This window comes from Myzus persicae, unplaced genomic scaffold (genome assembly GCF_001856785.1).
Source record: "Myzus persicae strain clone G006 unplaced genomic scaffold, MPER_G0061.0, whole genome shotgun sequence".
Taxonomy (NCBI): Eukaryota; Metazoa; Arthropoda; class Insecta; order Hemiptera; family Aphididae; genus Myzus; species Myzus persicae.
Window position 1 is genome coordinate 79,838 of NW_019103850.1, and position 20,056 is coordinate 99,893.

Consider the following 20,056-nt stretch of genomic DNA (forward strand, 5'->3'; position numbering starts at 1 on the left):
ACACACACACACACACACACACACACACCCCGAACCTAAGCCGACGGCGGCGTGCATGTGTGTGTGTTTGTGTGTTGATTACGAATAATATATACGGCGGCGGGGAGGGTGTGGTGCCGGTATATATACACACACTATAAGGATTCGGATTGTGTGGCCCAATGTATATTTGGTCGACGGGTGACAAATGACTAATGTCTCCGTATATGTTCCATACGTCTCCGCCGTCTCTCCACCACCGTATTATATATACACATTATTAAATCGGTGGTGTCCGACGATATTTCTATTACCGCGGGATTCGTGTGTGTGTGTGTGTGTGTGTGGGAACTCCCGCTGATTATTATTTACCTTACCCGAGCGAGGCGCGTGAGCCGCAATACATATTATTTATATGTATATATGACCTAGCCGCGGAGGCTGTAAGTACAGACTAGTGGGTGGGGGAGGGGAGACAAGACGACGGGGGTGGCGGGGGTGATGGGGCGAGGACGGCGATAATATTATAACGCACGCATGTACGCGGGTCCGACCGGTGGCGGCGGCGCAGGACAGTTTCGGAGTGACGGACGCGGCGGCGAAGGACGGTCCTCCGCCGGGAGCCGGGGGGTCTTGTGTGTACAAACAAGCCGCCTCTTTTTGCCGGCTTTTTCGGCCCTATTAATCATGACCGTTAATCGGTTGACGTCCGAAATTATTATTATACATCGTACATAAAAGTAAAATAATAAATAATAATAAAAGGAACCCACGCTACGCGCGCACCGTGTGAAAATCGTCGTTACATTGTCGATTATTATTATTATTATTATTTTTTTTTTTACGATTCCATAAAACATTGGTTCCATCATTATAATATACACGGTAGGATAGATGGAAAGTAGCAGTAGTAGTAATGGTAGTAATAGCAGTAATAGTGTTAATATAGTACTTGTAGTGGAAGTTAACTATATATACATGCGGTATAGCTACACACATGTAGGTACACATAGTAAAAAACTACAGAGTAAGTAAATATAGATAATACGTCTGGTGCTATAATATATATATTGTATGCCCATACAGTTTTATATTATATTGTAGCGGAATAGAGGTAGAGGTACCCGATCTAACCTATAATAGACACAACAACAACAACAACAACAACAACAACACAGGCGGCGGCGGCGACTGTTTCACCGAGAGAAGAGAATTTCACTGCTGTCCTTATAACACACACGAATAACACTTAATATATTATGTATATTTTTCTCCTCTAATTATTCGCTTCGGACGGTCCGAGAGACTACTTCTCGTTAACACGCGCGCCGGCACACAGTTATAAATCACCGAGTTTTTTTAAACACATTATATAGGTACACGCGTATATAGTAATGATAATGAAAAGCACCACGGACGGCCGGAGAGCGAGTGTGTGCGTGTCCGTGCAGTGCACATAGTCCGAGAAAAAGGGAACAGCGCACAATTTGAATAAATAAAAAGCGTATAATATAATAAAAAAAAAAAAATAATAATAATAATAATAATAATAATAATATATATAATGTATACGGTCCCAGCGAGTGTCAGCATACCAGTTCGGTAATAAATATCACCTGGGCCGTTTTTCGGCGGCCTTTATGTGTGTGCCTACACACAAACCCCACAGCCCGCGCTTATATTATTATGTGTATAATAATAATAATAATAATAATAATAATAATAATAATAATAATAATATTATAATACTCGGGCGACACACGAAGCGTTTGAAACGCGCCGCCGTCCGTCATGACACACACACACACACGCACATACACACACACACACACACACACACACATACGGGTAAGCACAGACAGGCACACACTCGCATAGGTGTACACGACGGTATAATATGAGCGCGAGAGCGTACAATGCCCTCGACGTCACCACCGCTTTTCTCGCGACGACGACGACGACGACGACGACGACGGTGAGGGCGACGGTTGCACGCGCGCACGCGGGGGAGTGTCGTCGACGGGGGAGAGATTGAGATTATTATTATTATTATTTGAGATCGTCGTCAGACTCGAGAGAGAGGAAATCCTGTCCTATTTAAACAATAATGTCGGGCACAAACACCAGATAACCGGCCATATACATATAGTAAGTATATTTAGTATCACCTGCGAGGCGTTTCGGGGTTCGGCACGTTCCCGGGGCACCGGCGCAGCAACCACATCAGCACAATGTGTGTGTGTGTGTGTGTGTGTGTGTGTGTGTGTGTGTGTGTGTGTGTGTGTGTGTGTGTGTGTAGAAAGTCAAAGATAATGTCGCACCGAGGGGCGGACACTTGAAAATTACAACACGGTAATCACACGCGTTTCATATATTATCTGTGGTCGTACACTGCAGCTCGCGCCAGTCGGATTATTGTGTTATCATATTATATCAGACACCCGGCGGCGGTGCTCCTTTAGACAAGGTAAACCCGATTAAAAGCCGATTTCGTCGTCACATTGAAACGTATAGACGCTGTACCATCTGCAATATAAGTACTCGCTGTATTTTATGCGAGAAGCACAGTGCCAGAACGGCATAACCCACAAAAAAATCCATTTAATTTCAATCTAGACGTATTCTGGAATAATATATTATCATGTACTATGACGTACTGTTTCGAAGCCGAATAATTGGCGCGAACTCACAGACATTTTCCGCCGGAGGATGGCTGAAGCGAGAACTTATTTATTTTTTCGGCACACCGACACTGAATAATTTATTTCCGAATTAAAGAATAATAGAACACGGGCTTATTAACTCTTTGCGGATTGTGCAGGATTAGGTCGTTTTTGATCACTGCAGTATGTATGAACCGCAGTCTGCATAGATGTGGACCGACTACGATCCAACTATACATAACTGCGTTTTGATATTAAGCATGAAGCCGATAAAAGCCAACTAATTTAAAAAAAAAAATTTTTATATTTAAATGCTATTTACGGTTATACAATACGAATTATTCATACAACAATAAAATTTAGTAAAATATAAACATGCAATACGTATATTATATTAGGGTTTGAAGGGTTACCCTCGAAATAATGGATTTACCGCGGAAAAAGCTACAGTTCTGATGCTATTATATAGGTTTACACGTCTTATTTTATAATAGGAAGTCGTAGTCGCGTATCAAATTATATGTATTATTGTTATATTATCGAAAATATAGATGTCGGTCATATTAATTGGCATACCGTCACCCCGGTGCGGGCGGGAGAAGTTGATTAGCAACGAAATCTTTCTTAAATTATTATTATACGCTCTGTAATCGTTAAGTCTTTAATCGCGTATACACGACACAGTATTATGTTTCGTTAATTTCATATTGGATATAAACTAGCGCGCCTATCGACTATTAAAACGCGTACTGTTATAATATATAATAATTAACCTAACCTATAACTCATCAAAACCATTAATTAATTGGCACTTAATAACCGACGACGTTTTATGACTATTATTATCGGTATCGATTTCTATTTCATAGACGAGTGGCTACGGAAAGATAAAGAGCGAGCGATATAGAGGGGCAGAGAACGAGAGAGAAAGGAAGTGAGAGGTAGAGTGAGCGAGAGAGATTGCGTTGATGGATTAATGAGGACCGTTTATTTAGTACGCGTATAAAACTCTTAAAGAAAATACGACTGTGACAATGGGTGTTTCTGTTGAGTTTCATTGAATACTTTTTTGTGTTTGACTAATCTATCATCGTCGATATATTAGATTTACATTTTCCATCATAATATTTTAGCTTTTTATTGTCATCATTTCATAAAATGTCAAAGTTTCTGGCAATGCTACCGCGATGGGAAAAACTAAACACAAAAAACAGTGAAATTATAATATTGTTTTACCACGTTCGCCCGTTCGGAAACTTCACGAACAAAATATGTCAGTTCTACAATTTACAAAGAATGTTTTCTCGGTCGGGGCGTCAGCCGTCTCGGCCGTATTTCTACTGTGACATTTTTTTTTCTGTATATATATATCTAAAATATGGGCAAAAGATATTCGGACGAAATAAATTTACAGAAATGACGTTAAAGTGATTGTTTTCGCATTTACGACCGGAAATGAAACGCGCAAAGTCGTTTTCGGTAAACGCCTAAAGTTACGAGGCCAACGATCGGACTTGTTTCTGACCCTATATACGGCTATAATATATTATATAGTATATTACTGTCCTGCACACACCGCACCGGTGGCTGTGTCGGAGGTCGATCGATTTTGGCGAAAGACAATAACGCGCCTGCCTGTTCGATGATATATATTAATATACACATTAATTAGGGTTGGGATGATTCAATATATGACTTTAACTTTAGTTTCACTCGTGCAATCGTGCAATTCGTTTGCATGAAAAATATAGAAGCAGAAACGATTAATTTTATATTCTGCATTTGCCTTTTTCTGGAAATTTCAAAGAACAAAATTTAAACTTAAAAAGTATGTAAAAAGTATTTTTTTATTATTATTAAATGTATAGCGTAAGTACGGGCGTGCTCGTTCACGACACACTTTGCAAGCGTGTCGTATTATTGTTGGTGTCAAAACTCACGCGAGCGCGATAATCTCATGAAAAGGGTAGTTTCTTTATTAATAATGATTATAATGAAGTATTAAAAATGTAATTAGGCAAATTAGCGTATTTTGAATGCGAATAATAAACATTTTAAACGTATTTTATAATTTCACAATACTCATATTGTTTTAATGACAAGTAATGCGAATTTGCATATACTTTTACAGTTCTTAGGGAAACATGATTTTTGTTGTTGAGTTTTTAAGGTCATGAACATCGTGACAATATAGAATAATAATATATAGATGTAATCTGTTATTATAATGTTTTGTTAATGGCTTAATTAAAAACATGATAGAAACACACGTGTACGAGTTGTAGTCGCCCCCCCCCCTCCTAACGATTATCGGAAAACCAACAACATGTTATACATAAATAGCTATCGCTCCGGGTTAAACAAAAACCTTTATTCGTACACGTTAATTCCTCTCAATTTAGGTATTACAACATTACCGAACATCATCGCGTCATTCGCGTTAAAAATGTACTCGGGTGCGATTGATTTTTAGAATTTTTTATCGTTAAATTCAATTCATAATTGTTATTACTATCCTTTGAATTTATTTCGAATTAAACGCGGTCACGTTGTGCGCGATTAGCGACAGGTATTAATATTCAGCTCCGGTAAACCGGTGATCGTATACCGATATTGTGGGTACCTGTCGTGCTGCAGAAGCGATTGTGTTTTCATACGACTTCTACGACGGATCGCCGTCGTGTTTTTTTAGTGCGTAATTTTCGGAAACGTTTCCGGATCGACTGTTTTTTATACACAACACGAGATATGAATATCGATGATGGGCGGACGGTCACGACGCGTAAAAAAAGACGAGTAGGTACAAAAAAAAGAAAAACAATATTGACATACGGCGGTAATATTATTTCGGTCACGCGGAACGGTATCGTAATAAATAAGACTGCGCCGCCGCCACAGATATATATTTATTTTTTTTGCAATCAGGCCCCGCCATTACTTGACTTCATAGTCACCGTCTACTACTTACACGCTATATTATTATACTAGACGAGCATTACCCACAAAAAAATTAAATTTCATTTTTATTATTCAACATTATGATACTTCAAAACAAACTGTCTCAACCCCCTCCCCACCCTAAAAAATGCACACTGGGCGGCAGCATTTACGATGATGGTGAACATAAAAGAGCGATAGTGAGATATTCTATGATGTATAGTGGATTACGCCATTGCGTCTTATAATTATTAATTTCATAGCCCAACCGTTAAAAAATTAAAATTAAAAAAATGAATCACTATTTAAATCCTTTACGTAACTACTACTCTATATAGGTATCGTTGAATTCCAAAAACAATTTTTTTTTTTTAAATAAACGTAATCCCAAAAATACGCAGAACCCGTATTCGTTATGTATAGGCTTCCTCTCAAAATCATGGATTCGCGCGGGATTTAAGCTCGGTTCTGGCTTACAACCATACAATCATACCATGACGTTACCGGGGCACTACACTATACTATCGGTGCAGGAGGTACAACAATATATTATTGGTTATAAGCAGCGATGGCGTACACAAGTGTCATAACCCCCGCCGCCGCTTTGTCCCGTGCGAGTTCTTACGTTACACGGGGCCCCCGAAAACCGTACACCGCCGCTTGTGCATGGCTTCGGGTTTTTCGGTGCGGCGCGCGCGCGACACACTGCTTGCAGCGGTCCGCCGTTATTGCGAGCGAACATGCGTGCGTGCGTGCGTGCGTGCGTGCGCGCGCGTATTATATACCGCGACAGGCCTGCGGCGCGTCGTACCGCCGCCGGTGCGAAACGCTGTACCGGTGCGGTGCGCGGGGCGCGCGCGCTTTGCTCTGCTCGCATGAGCTATCGCAACTATTTTCGCGCTCTGAATACACGCTGCACGGCCCGGTGCGATAACGGACTGCCGGCATCGTCTCTTCGCTGCAAACGAGCGTTGCCATTAATATTATGTTATAGAGCGAATTGACGACCCATCATATTATTATATTATCAACAATTATTAGAGGTCGTCAGTAGTTCCACAAGTCGGGGTTTTCACGATATTTCAATTGTTGCGAGTGTTATGAGAGCACGTGAGTAAAGGTAAAAAAATAAAAACGTTCGTTTACACCGTATTGACGAAATGTCTGACAAAATAAGCAACGTCCTCGACTTTTGAATTCTGATGATCGGTAGACGTGCACCACTCTAATATCGGAACCGATCGGCTCTGCTGCAGAACGCAAATTGTCCACGTTCCGCGTGAAGGGAAACTGCAAAAGGTATGCGCCGACATCGTTTTAAGCTATACGACTTTTACTACCTAACCACTGCGTTTACTATATACCGTACGTTTGAGGTCGGTGACCAACTTCGTCGTCGTCGTCCTCCTCCTCCTCCTCCTCGTCCTCCTGCTACTCCTCCTCTTAGGTTCTCCTCTAACTACTACTACTTCGGGAGAGAGAATCGTCGTAATCGAGGCGTGTCATATTTATCGCGAATCTGCGGCGGGTCGGAAACGAGAGAGAAATCTCCGGCGACTTTGGTTTTCATCGACGGAACGGCGGACCACCAACAATGGACGTGATATGGGAGACGAGCGCGCGCGCGAACCTGCAGCGGTCCCGGGGGAGACGACGACACGTCCGCGCGGCGAACAATCAACACGTCTGCGTATACAGACACACACACACACACACGCGTTTTTAAATGGGAGAAGGCCGCCGCATTATTATAATATACATATTAATACACGTGTGTACGTAATATGTATATAGTAAAGCACTCGGTCACGCGTAATGTTAGGTTGGCATACGTGGGGCCGTGGCGGCCGCCAAACGTGCCGCTTCCTGTGCGCTCCGTTGCCGCCTCCGAGAACGACGACGACGACCGCGCGACGATACCGGAAACGGCGGCGCATATGACGTCGTCGTCTTATACGTTTTAATAATATTATTACATTACTATTATTATTAACACTTTGGCCTCTCGGAGCCAGCCGACACAAACGATGTCACAGTGAAATCCATTTATTCGGCGATACTCAAAACTTTGCCACTCGACGCACATAATCTTATCTGAGCATATATAGTTTGTTTCCCGGCTAGATAATCGTTTATTTCTCTCACCTATTTCGAACCGTGATGTCAAGAGCTCCATTAGGTAATTTGACGGCGGAAAAGACCAAATATGATGCAACCTACGCCGTCAGCGGGTCAGAGGTGGTCTTAACCGATAACGATGAAGATATAATGAAATATGTAGACGCACATTTTCCCCCAATAGACACCCTCCATTCGGTTTTTTTTTAAAAATTTTGTCGACATTTTCAGAAAACTATTGACACTATAGTCACTCCCGAAAAAAATTTCATGAGTTTCGACACCACTATGCCTTCAAGCCGAATTCCAATAAATAATGAATAATATATCGCAGCTGGTATTGCGGCACACTGCACTCTCGTCGAAAAAAGTCAAAACAGTGCAGGTCTCTCGCGGAGCGTACTCTTGTCGTACCTATATTATAATGACACGTATTATAGTCGCAGTGTGTACAGTCGCTGTTGCTGCTGTTACGTATGTAATAGATATATTGTATATCATAATATTATATTTTGTACAGGGAAATGGCGTATGAGTCACGTATTAAATTCCAAATAAATTACAATAAGGGTCTTCATCGATTGTTTGTCGTATACCTGCAGCAGCAGCTACTATAACTTACTATGTGTCGTACACAGCACACGCCGGCTGTCTATATAAGCACGCCACAGAAAGCTGTCTACAACGACGACAACGACGATTATGATTACTAATATTAATCGAGTATTGTTATATTTCACACGTCGAGCCGGTTTTTTTAAAAAAAAATTGTATACTCGACTAAAGTGCACGAATAATCAATAACACGAACAGAGCACACAATATACGAAAAGAAATATAATAACAATACTTTACTTAAGGCGTTTTGAACAAATTGTTCAATGAATAAAAATATGATCGAATTATTTTTTTGGCGAGACATTCGATCGTTCGAAAAATTAATTATATATAATTAATTCGATACAAACGCGTTAAACCCGAGAATGGTGTGTAATATGACGTATTAATAATATTCCGAAAACAACGAAAACAAAAAAGACGGCGAATAGCAGCTGTACTCGTGTAATATTATTATTCTTCCAGACACATGTGGCAGCCGCCTCTTTGAATAGAATACAAAAATGTTGCTTTGAAAATGTTTCTACGACGCTATTAAACGGAAGTATAATAATATATAATATTATGTAGCAAGTAATAATTACGGCGGTACACTGTCTGGTACACGCCGTCCACGCCGTCTCTTGAGGACACATATCGTCGCGTAATATCCTCGTATATCGACCTCGGTCGACGAAATTCGCGAGGAAAACTCAAACAACCACAATTTTCATTTCCTGCTATACACAGGTACTCTGTCCCGGAAATGAGACTCGACGGCGACGTGATAACCGCGGAAAACGTGGCGAGGGAACTCATCTTCGGGCGGCAAAAAGTATACAATACCTACGTATTTACAGATCATTGCACGGTTTGAACTTTGGCGGCATAACGTCGTAATGTGTGCGTCGGTACTCGGTATACGATACCACTGCGCCGTCGTAAACCATAAAAATAAAGAAGAAAAAAAGTCAAACAACGAGTCGTATAACGCGACGAGCGACTCGAATCGTTTTTATTTATTTTTATCGGACATTACGGCGCGAACCTACACACAAACGACGACCTCGAAATCCTTCTCCTCCGCCGCGGCGCGTTATTACAATATTACATTATATTATTATAGTTTCCACGATAATAATTAAATAATAACATTATTACTCGCGTATTTCGGATAAGGCCACGGAGAGAAGACGAGTACCTGCGCGACGCGCGCGGGCACGCCGCCCACCGCCGTCGTCGCACATTACTCTGCTGCGGCGGACAATAAAAATAAAAATACGACGTTCCTTATTATGTCGGCGGCGGCGGCGGTTGCCACTTGAGCGCCGGGGCGTTCGCACGGGGTTTTTATTATTATTACTATTATTATTATATTATTCGTTTTTGTATTTGATTGAACGGTCGCGTCTTGCGTTCTTCTCCTTTTGTGACGGCGGCGGCGACCGGACCGACGCACAACAATAATAACAACAACAATAATAGTAATAGCAATAGTAATAATATAACAAAACCCGACGGACGACTTCACCGGCAGGTAGGACGGGGTACCTGCAACACTCTGTATCTGTGCCGATCTCTTAACGACGTCGACGACGGATTGTTTTCACGATTCGGTTGTTCGGGCGGTGCGCAAAACGCCGCCGCGGATAAAACGGCCGACGGGACCGCGGTAGCCTCATCGTCGTCGATCGAGTTTTTCCGTAACGTTGCGTTTTCGATTGCGGTTCGCCATTTTTCGGTGGTCGTCTTTCACGGACCGAATATAATAATAATAATAATAATAATAAGAAAATGATGATATTATATAAGCCGATGAGAACTGACACGGTCCGTACGCCGTCGTAATCGATTTGTCAGTGTATATAATATACACGCACTTTATATAATATAAATACACGTTGCCGTCGTGTCGTATGAAAAAACCGATTATCCCGTATTATGTATTTTATTCGTCCACTATTAAGCCTATTTTTTGTCCGACCGCTAACGGTTTACGCGTCGCCTCACACACACAGTGCTGTAGGTACCTACCTACCTACCTATACGTTATAATACGGTCGTCCGCGCAGACATTATTATTAATATCATTATATTATACGAGAGACGTATAAGAGGAGCCGCATTCCTAATTATTATACAATATATACCCGATGTAATATTAATAATACGTAATATAATCGTCGGATATTTAATAATAATCGATACTCGGGCGCGCGCGCGTTGACCGTGGTATAATGAATGTGGTATCGGCGGTAGTGGCGCGGTGACGAGTGTATGGTGTTTGGGGGTCAAACGGGTTATGATTCCGTGTGAGGTCTCGCGGACCCCTCGACCCGGCGTAGTCCCCTCGTCGTAGTCCGCGTCGTCGTCCGGCCGGCCGGCCGCCGCACAATTGTCCCGAAAAGCCCCGCGTGTGTCGGCCAGCCGGTGGGAACGCTGCGGCGGCGGCGGCAGCGGCGGACGGCGTTTGACAGGTTACAACTAGCTTTGGTGGTTAATGATGATGTTATATAGCGCCACAAGGACGACGCGCGCGATGGGATTCGGCGGCATCGTGGTTTATACCCGTCACATAGGTAACAACCTATGGAGGTATACCTACAATATAGTATATAATATCATATTATACATATATGTAGACGCAACACCCATATAACAAAAACGGAACGACGACGACCGAGGAAGAGGTCGAGTCGTCTCCGTCTGTTGATGTAGTTGTTGTTATGATTATTTTTTTATTAATTTCTTCGACCAGAGTGACAGCTATAGCAGCAGCACCGGTGGCGGCGTTTTTATATTATATAATGACGATTTAATAAAGCCCGTTTACACTGTCGCCGCCGCCGACACAACCCCCGCGGATCGTGAGAATATGCGCGCGGGCGGGCCGCCTCTCTCATACCATACAAACCACAGTCGCCGGACTCGGTGTGTTACCTGTCGATGCCGCTGACCGCCGGTGTCCCCGCGAAAATATGTCAAAACGTGTTTTTGCAACGGGCCGACAGATTTTATGGACGATTTTTTTCGGAATCCTTTCGGCTCCGCCCGGCCGCTGCAGCTGTATTGACAATGACACTCGAAATATTTCCGAATCCATTTAATCCGATTTGCGATGCATATGTTCATGGGTTCATGCGGTACGAGCGTAAACGAACAATATAATAAAAATATCGTGTGTTTGTGTGTGTGTGTGTGCTCGCGGCCGCGTAATCCTATGGGTCCGTTTAAACCCTATAGACCTATTTACGCGAAACGCGTCGTCGAAAGGATTAAAAGTTCCACTCGAGTGTATAATAACGGAAGATTTTAATTCGATTTATTTTCTATACACGGATTTGCTGCGACAACACTTCGCGGGTTTGTTGAAACGTAATCATCTATAAAACAACATATTATGCTTCCTAATACACGAGCACCAATTAAATGGTAAATACATTTTTAAAAAAAAATACGAGAATTCGGTCTATTGTTTTATTGATTAGGTACACACATATATATGACGTATATGTAAGCTCATTTTGTTCTAAACTATAATATTGTTTTTATGAATCATGAATTTTCTAAAAAGTGTAATGCCAAGAAAAGAAATCTATATTTATGCCTATTGCATCATTCAACCCACAAGAAAAAGTATTTTATTGTACGAAAAAATGTACGCACTACACGTATTATTGTATTTGACTATCAAAGAATATTTCCGTTAAAATTACGTTATTTGTATGAAATATTTTTTACAACATATTTGGAGACTGACAAAAACAGGTAGTCAATCGTTTTTCCAAATTCCAGCACTTTTACTTAATCTTCAGAATTTATTGTTAACATCCTATGTAAGGTTTAAAAAATGGCCAATACAATGCATATAACAACAAAACAGATAATTCATACAAAGGCAGTTGAAATTTATTGTTACACCCATAAATCGTTTTAAGTATATCTCTTTATGTTATTTTTCAATTGACATTAGAGGGCTTTAATTTCATTAAAAACCAATATAGTATAATATACCTCTTACCTACTGCGGTTTTGCATCTGAAGTTTTTTTTCTACGAAAATCGATTGAATAAAAGTGAAATGTATATACGTAGGTCTCTAATCCCAATTCGACATGCTCAGAGGTCAGGTTTTTACGTGAGTAATACTCACTATAATGTACTAAAGAGAGGTAATTCCGTTAAATACTTGTCACATATAACATACAAACATTTTTCACCTGTTTTTTTTTTAGAAACCAACCTACCTAAACTACCACCTACATACAGTGTATAATGTATATAATGAACGACTCTCACTTTTTTTTTGTACGCACTGTTTAGTCTATTTTTGGGGTCGTAATTCAAAAACGTAGGTATACCGATATGTCATATATTATTTGAAACGCATCAAATACCAAACATTGCACGCACAACACACGTGCGTTTCCATGCTCTATGGCACGGTGGCGCCTAAGTCTTGGCCGTTGTAACAGAGTAGGTATAAAATATTATAAAATATAATAACCATTATTATAATACGTGTGTACGCGCGGCGGCTAGGGAGTCGAGTAGGCGCGCGTAGGACGAACGCCATCGCGGATGCGCGTTGGCGAAACTGGTCTCCGCCGCAATGTACACACGTAATAATATTATTATATACCATTATACTTATATTATTGCATTATTATAGGTACTCACGTCGTACAACTGGCGACGAGTTACAGTAATAATATTACACACCGCACAACAAAACGGCGGCCACTCGCCAGCGACCAAATATATATAATATATAATATATCATATAATATAGGAAACGCGACTTCCCCCCGTCGTCGTCTGTGTCGTCCACATATTATACGATATGATGTTTTGATACGTAATACAAAATAACGCATAATATACGTTTCATATGTTATTTATACATATTGTACCCGATCTAACCGCGACATCGTTATATCGGTTTATGATGAAACAAAAACGAAAAAAAGGGTTACGCGCGCGCTGCGTCGCTGCATATCCGAACGAACGACCGCGACCAACCCTCTTCGTATAGTTCGGTAGGTACACCTATTATACGCATATATATATATATATATATATGTGTGTGTGTGTGTGTGAGTGTGTGTGTGTGGATAATATAATATTACGTATACCTACGTGTTTACCACACGCACAGAAGCAAATCAATCAAAACGCGCGTTCGATCGATTTGTCCGGGCGCGTTCGGTCTCGTCGACTTTGTGACCAAGTGGACGACGGGTGCCGGGAGGAGTGGGGCGGACGAGGGCCGAGAGATAATCATGGTCCGGGCGTCAGGGATTTCTCGGAGAAAAGAATAAGACGAGTGAGAGAGCGAGAGAGATATAGGGAGCAATAAAAATAATATAAAACCATCCCGACGATTACTATAATATGTATTGTATAATATATTGCGGGACATACATGCACGATACGATATTATTATACAATATTATGTATATATTATTATACATTATTATAACGTACGACGATAACTGCTGGAGGATTTTGTAGCCCGGGCCGGCCTGCACAGATCGGTATCTCGTCCAGACCGCTAATGACGCCATACGCGCGCGTTTAGATAATCTTATTATATTGTTATAATGCGAGTGTGTGCGTGTGTGTATACGACTGGAAGCACGCACACACACGCACGATGTATACCCGACGAATCTTTATTAGCGCCGCAGCCGTCGAGACCACCTACACCACCGATGACGATATGTATATATATATATATATATGTATGTATTATATCGTACACTATACGTAATATATAATAGGACGACCGTGTGTCACCTCCGAGATGGGCAATTAATAATCCGATTTCGATTAATATATATATATAGGTACCTACGCCCGCGCGCGCCTATGTCGAGGGGTGCTGCGGTCGTCGTCGTCGTCGTCGTTGTCCATTAAAACAAAACGGGAATAAAACGTATACCTACTTAATAATATTATTGACGTCGTCGTTTTGATTACAAAAAAAAAAAAAATCAAAAAACACGTTCGTTTATACGCGTTATCGGCGTGTACTGTGTAGGCGTAACTAGGTCTTTATGTTAGGTGGCAGGTCGGAATCCTGACATTTTTTGATAGCAAAATAGGGTGAACAGTCGCCCTATAAACACGGTTATAACTTCAAATACTACATTTCTTTTTACGATGCTTTATAAAATAACTAAGTCAATAATGATTTTAGAATTTTGTAAACTTTGTGCTTTTCTCAAAATATTAAAAATAAGCAATACAAATATAAAAAAGCCTGGAGGGACGTGATGCAGAGTGAAAATCACCGGACAATAAATGGGTTAAACGTATTTTTTAAATTGTAGATACCTATGGCAAAAATAGAGTCGATAATGTCAATGTGTATATAGGTACGCGCGTTTACCCGAAAAAAATCCGAGTGGGTTAATTAAACGATTGTTTCTCAATAGTTACGGCTGTGATGTATAGACAGACATAAAAAAAGGTAGTCTCGAGATTCACTCGAGACAGAAATCGCGAGTTTTTCAGGGTCTCTCTTGTACAATCTTAACGATAGCAGCAGCAGCAGCGGCGGTCGCGCGGGCTCCATTCCACCGCCACTGCCGACCGGAAACATGCCCAGACGCCGGCACTCTGGCAGCGTGTCAACATACCGCGACGTCTAGTGCCTAGCCCTCAGTACAGCCGCCGTGAACGCCGCCGCGTCTAGCCCACGCGGCCGCCAACTTTAGCCCACATTGTCGTCGCGACGCCGTTTCCAATTTCTTCTCCTCTCCTGCAGCGCCGCCGGCCGATAGTCCGCTCGCACTACCGCAACTACACGTCGCGTGACCTATCGCTTTGGCCGGCGGCGCGACTCGTCCGGTCTTTCGTCACGACTACCCGTGTACCACAGATGGACACCGTGAGGATATTATATTATATGATGATGATGATGATGATGATATGTATATACGGTGAAAAAAGTTCGAGCGATCCATCCACGCGGAATTACGATGTATTAGCAGATGATATAATATTATACGAACAATACGTATACTATATAATTATACTAATAATACGAGTCCGACCAGAGCGGGACCAAGTTGTCGACATACTATTATAATAACATTATTGTTTACGGACAGCGAATTTTTATTTAAGACAAGTGGTACTCACGTGTGGTTGACGAAAGGCATACAGAGACTAGCAGGAGGAAATTGAACATGGTGAATGTGGCGGCGCGGTGCAGGCTTTGTGACGACCCGCCGCCGCCGCCGCCGCCTTGCCGCCTCACTGCTTCTTCGGATTCCGCTGTGCGTCTCCGACCTGTGAGCAAAAACACAAACACATCGATTCATTAGTCATTACACTCGGCATTTGCGCTATACATTTTGATGATACAAATCATATCGTATTACGCTTGTGATGAAATATTATAGCGTTTTCCATCTGTTTGGTTTATTCACACTAGTAAAATACACTCGAACCATGTTATCACAATCTGCGAGTACAGCTGATATCGTATCATTCGCCACACCGTCAACATACACGATGTCGTTTTTCTCTGCACTCGCGTAAATACAATTCACACTGCGCCATCACATTATGGAAAACGCTACAAGTTTTCTTTTGTCGATAAGGATAACTTATAATATTATAATATATATATATATATATATATAAATACAGAAAAAGCATAAACTTTTTGACGAGGGCGGAAGAGGAAACACCAAAATCAAAGTACATGGACGACGATGGATATGATGCTAATTCAATATTAGAATAAGATTGTGGATATGAAATACGCGCGCGCAGAGATTAAAAATGTAAAATATTACATTATGGTGCGCGGCGGCCGCCGGCGATGTTTTTAAAAGGTACGTCGAATTAACCGAGTGAAGATAATTGAGGTGCCCGCCGCCACCGTTGCTTTGGATTACACCACACTTCCTTTTTATGCTCATTGTCAGTGAAAGCATGTATAATATAATATTATTAAACATCGGGTTTTTATCGGAAACGTCACGCTCGTAAATGATTATCACAGTTTGTAAGTATAGTGATATTAAATTATAATTTATAATCTACACCGCCGTCGCCGAAAACGTCATCGATACGCATTTTTCTCGTCTCTCGGGTCGGCCAGCCATTCGACGGCAAAATGAGGTGGGGGGAGTGGGGCGATTTACTTTTCGTTTAATATTGTATTATTACAACAATATTGTTTTCTTTCTATCTACACAGGTGGAGCGGCGGCGGCGAACGAACGTGAAAACTCGGTGGTATTGACCGGACGCACACTCACGTGATTTCCACGGGTTTTCTGGGTCGGTAACACGACGACGACAACACGCGTCGCTGTCGTAGTCGTCGAAGTCGTTTATTGTAATAATAATATGGGTTATGAGCGCGGCATGGAATCCGGCATGAAATTTGCGAGCGTTCCGGTTTGCCCTCCTGATATTATATATTATCGCGTTCGGCGGTGAGCTGAGAGTGTAAAATATCATGTGCGTGTGTGTAGTGTATAATATAATATTATGTGTCCAACACTATAATACGCGTACCACCGGCAGACGGACGGGCACGTGATTACAATCGGGTCATAACAAGTCTACGCCGCGCGCCGCCACCGATCGTGTGCCAACGCGTATAATATTATGTCTTCGCGCGGCATATTATAATACATTATTATTATAGGTATATTGTATACACATATTATTATAGGTAATATAACATTCGATTTCTCTCTCCTCTCACCGAAGTCCGATACACGGCGTGTGCCTCGTCCTCTCGCTACACACCGTTATTATTTTTTGATAATATATTCCATTTCGAGACCAGTCGGCCCTTCTACGACGACAGAATACCTGGTGCATCGCACCAAACGCACTCGCGGATTTTGAGAAGATCTGTCAACGGTGTCGCAGGGCCTGAGTATGTCTGTAGAAGACGGTGAGCGGCATACGTCGCCACGTCGGGTGTATGTAGTGGTAAAAAAACCCCAAGTCGACTTCCTTTTGTTTTTTTTACCCCCACAGCGGCTGTTAGTCGGTTGTTTTGTACGGATTCGTTATATAGAAAAATAACGTGGTTGTAATACGCGCATGTACATAGGTATACAGGTACACGCATACACACGTATAAATACAGATGTATACATAACACACAAACACACACACACAATATCGAAGATGAAAAATGGTGACGGACGACAGCTGTCTTGCGTGGGAAATTAAATACCTGAGGAAAGGAAGGTTAATTGACCCTGGCCAAAGGTGCAACGAACCCCCACCACCGCCATGGCAGCTACCACCCAAGCACTACGACGACGACGACGCACTACAATATAATAATAATAGGTAGGTACAGATAATAAATATAATGAATACTACGCGGATAAAAACACTGCCAATGATTATTTGGCGGGTTATTTCGGACCTATCCCCCAGAGTCTGCACACCACTTTAATATATGTATATATGTGTATTATATAGTCGCATATTGTTCGTCCCACAGACGAAGACAGTCGTGACGACACGGTCCGGTTGACAATTTCAGTAATATAGTAATGGTGCGCCGAGTTCATCTTTTGCCCGGTGTTTTGTTGCAGTTGTACTTTTTATATTTTTTTAATAATAATACAGATGTATTTACGAATTCCCTCTACATATATATATATATACACACACATATTTTTTATATTTATTTATTTTTGGTTCACCATCCGTGACGTTACCGCCGATGGACCTGTCAGTGGCGCAGCAGCGGCAGTGGCAGTTCTTCCCCCGCAACCCGCACCGGTTGGCTTTCATAGTTTGGTTTAAAACACAGAAACTGCGAGAGAGACAGAACGAATGCAGAAGTCGTATCTGGCGACAATGATGAAACAAAAAGGACCGTTTTTTTACCGAAAAATAGTCGAGGTCAATAATCTTTTTCAAACGTTTAAAAATCGTGCAATTATTTAATTTGGAAACTCTAGCGTTTATATTCGTTTAGCACACATCGACATCACGTACTTATAATATAATATACACACAGTGGAAACATGTCATAAATGAGAACTAATAACTCTCTCGGTTGCACCATTGATTGGCTGCGTTGGAGGTCCGTTGACCTTGAACCCGTTCTGCCGAGAAGTCTTCCTTTAACAGAATTTCCTATTTAATCGCCGTGTCCATTGTAAAGCTGTTTAACGTTGCCATTTTTTTCTTTTCGAAAATATCGCTCTCTCTTCGTAGTAAACTTTACCGATCAGCAAGTTATTAAAACAAAAACAAAACAAAATAACACATTGCGCCATTAATTTCTTTGATCGTCACACATACTCACACATCCTACATGCACATCCGATTCAATTGTAAATTCATACACTTGTTTGGACATTTTAAAATTAACATTTATAAAAACACGAGGAACAGTTTAAACAGCACAAACCCTATTGTCGAAAATGCATTCCAAATCGAGTTTGTAATCGGAAATTGCGAGAATACGTGCTCAGCTGTTGATTAAAGCTATCATTGTCAACACAATTCGTGTACCGGATGCTTCACATAAAATCTAAGTACAATAACTATATTATGAATCTTGTCTCGATGAATCATACATGACGAGAAACCGGACATATTTTACAAATGTTGTTATACTAATAATATTTGTTCATATTATTATCCGTAATATTTAGCAACTAATGCCATAAAATATAAAAAAAAATATTTACGAAACCAAAATTAGTTTTGAAATAATAAGGATATAATCGTTTTATTCGCAACTCTCGTTATTCTTTGTATCCCGCGTGTATGCTTCGCATATAATATTGCCAATTGTTTATTGTCGTTCCCTTCGTATTGAACCATTTCATACGATAAAAACATGATTTCCATTCATACTGGTGAAGTATATTACAATGGGAACACAATATCTTTACGTTTATTGAATATTTTGAAGAGATTAAACCAAGCGTTTACACGCATAAGTTTTTATAAAATTAATTACGATGTTCAGTTGTAATGATATGTATTCAATTGTAAACTTTCTAAAACTAAAAAAATGTACAAAATTCCAAGAATTTCTTATATTGTAATGGTTATTAATTATTATATATTATACTTCCGAGTTTAATACTTTACGTTATGGGTTAGTAAACACAGGACACATAAGAGTTTACGACATAATATTATTATGAATAACATGACGCATAAAATGTATACGGATTATTCTTAAACATATTAGCAATCATCGTGTAACTTACTTATCTTAAACAATTTAATAATGCCCTTGGTATGTGAAAATGTACGTATAACTACAAAAATATATCATACAGTTTTATAACACTATTCAGTTATACAGATGTGGCTCATACATTATGAGTGTACCGACTATATTATGTTCGTAATTAAGTCAGATATCAATAGATCTAATTACGGGTACGCAAAAAAATACTTTCTCCGAGGGAATAATAAAATGTCTAGCAATGCGGAAACCAGCCAGTGAATCACGTATGTGTGTGCCAATAAGAATTTTAAAACACCAGAATATTTTTATACAAATGGCTATTGTTTTAGGCCCTCCGAAAATGAAAAAACAACCCTTCTAGTAAAACAAATTCCGGTCAAATTAGCCCCGTTCACATTAATGTCGTTATTTGATTTCGGCGGTTCGTTTATTATTTTCGGTTGACATCATTGTTTTTCCCCTTGACACAGCATCACCCCATTACTTTATTATATGTGTGCAATATATATGTTTAATGTATATAGGTTTATACATACTATACATATTATATAC

At 40.7% G+C, this 20,056-nt stretch overlaps 1 protein-coding gene across 2 annotated transcripts in view; it reads right to left on the bottom strand.

The window, feature by feature from the left end:
- The window catches only part of LOC111035440 (pro-neuregulin-3, membrane-bound isoform-like), a 68,661-nt gene that overhangs the window by 21,926 nt on the left and 26,679 nt on the right, over window positions 1-20,056 (bottom strand). For both annotated transcript variants that reach the window (XM_022317056.1, XM_022317057.1), the window contains exon 2: window positions 15,443-15,592. In XM_022317056.1, the coding sequence (XP_022172748.1) occupies window positions 15,443-15,592 (150 nt within the window). The remainder of the gene's footprint in view (window positions 1-15,442; window positions 15,593-20,056) is intronic.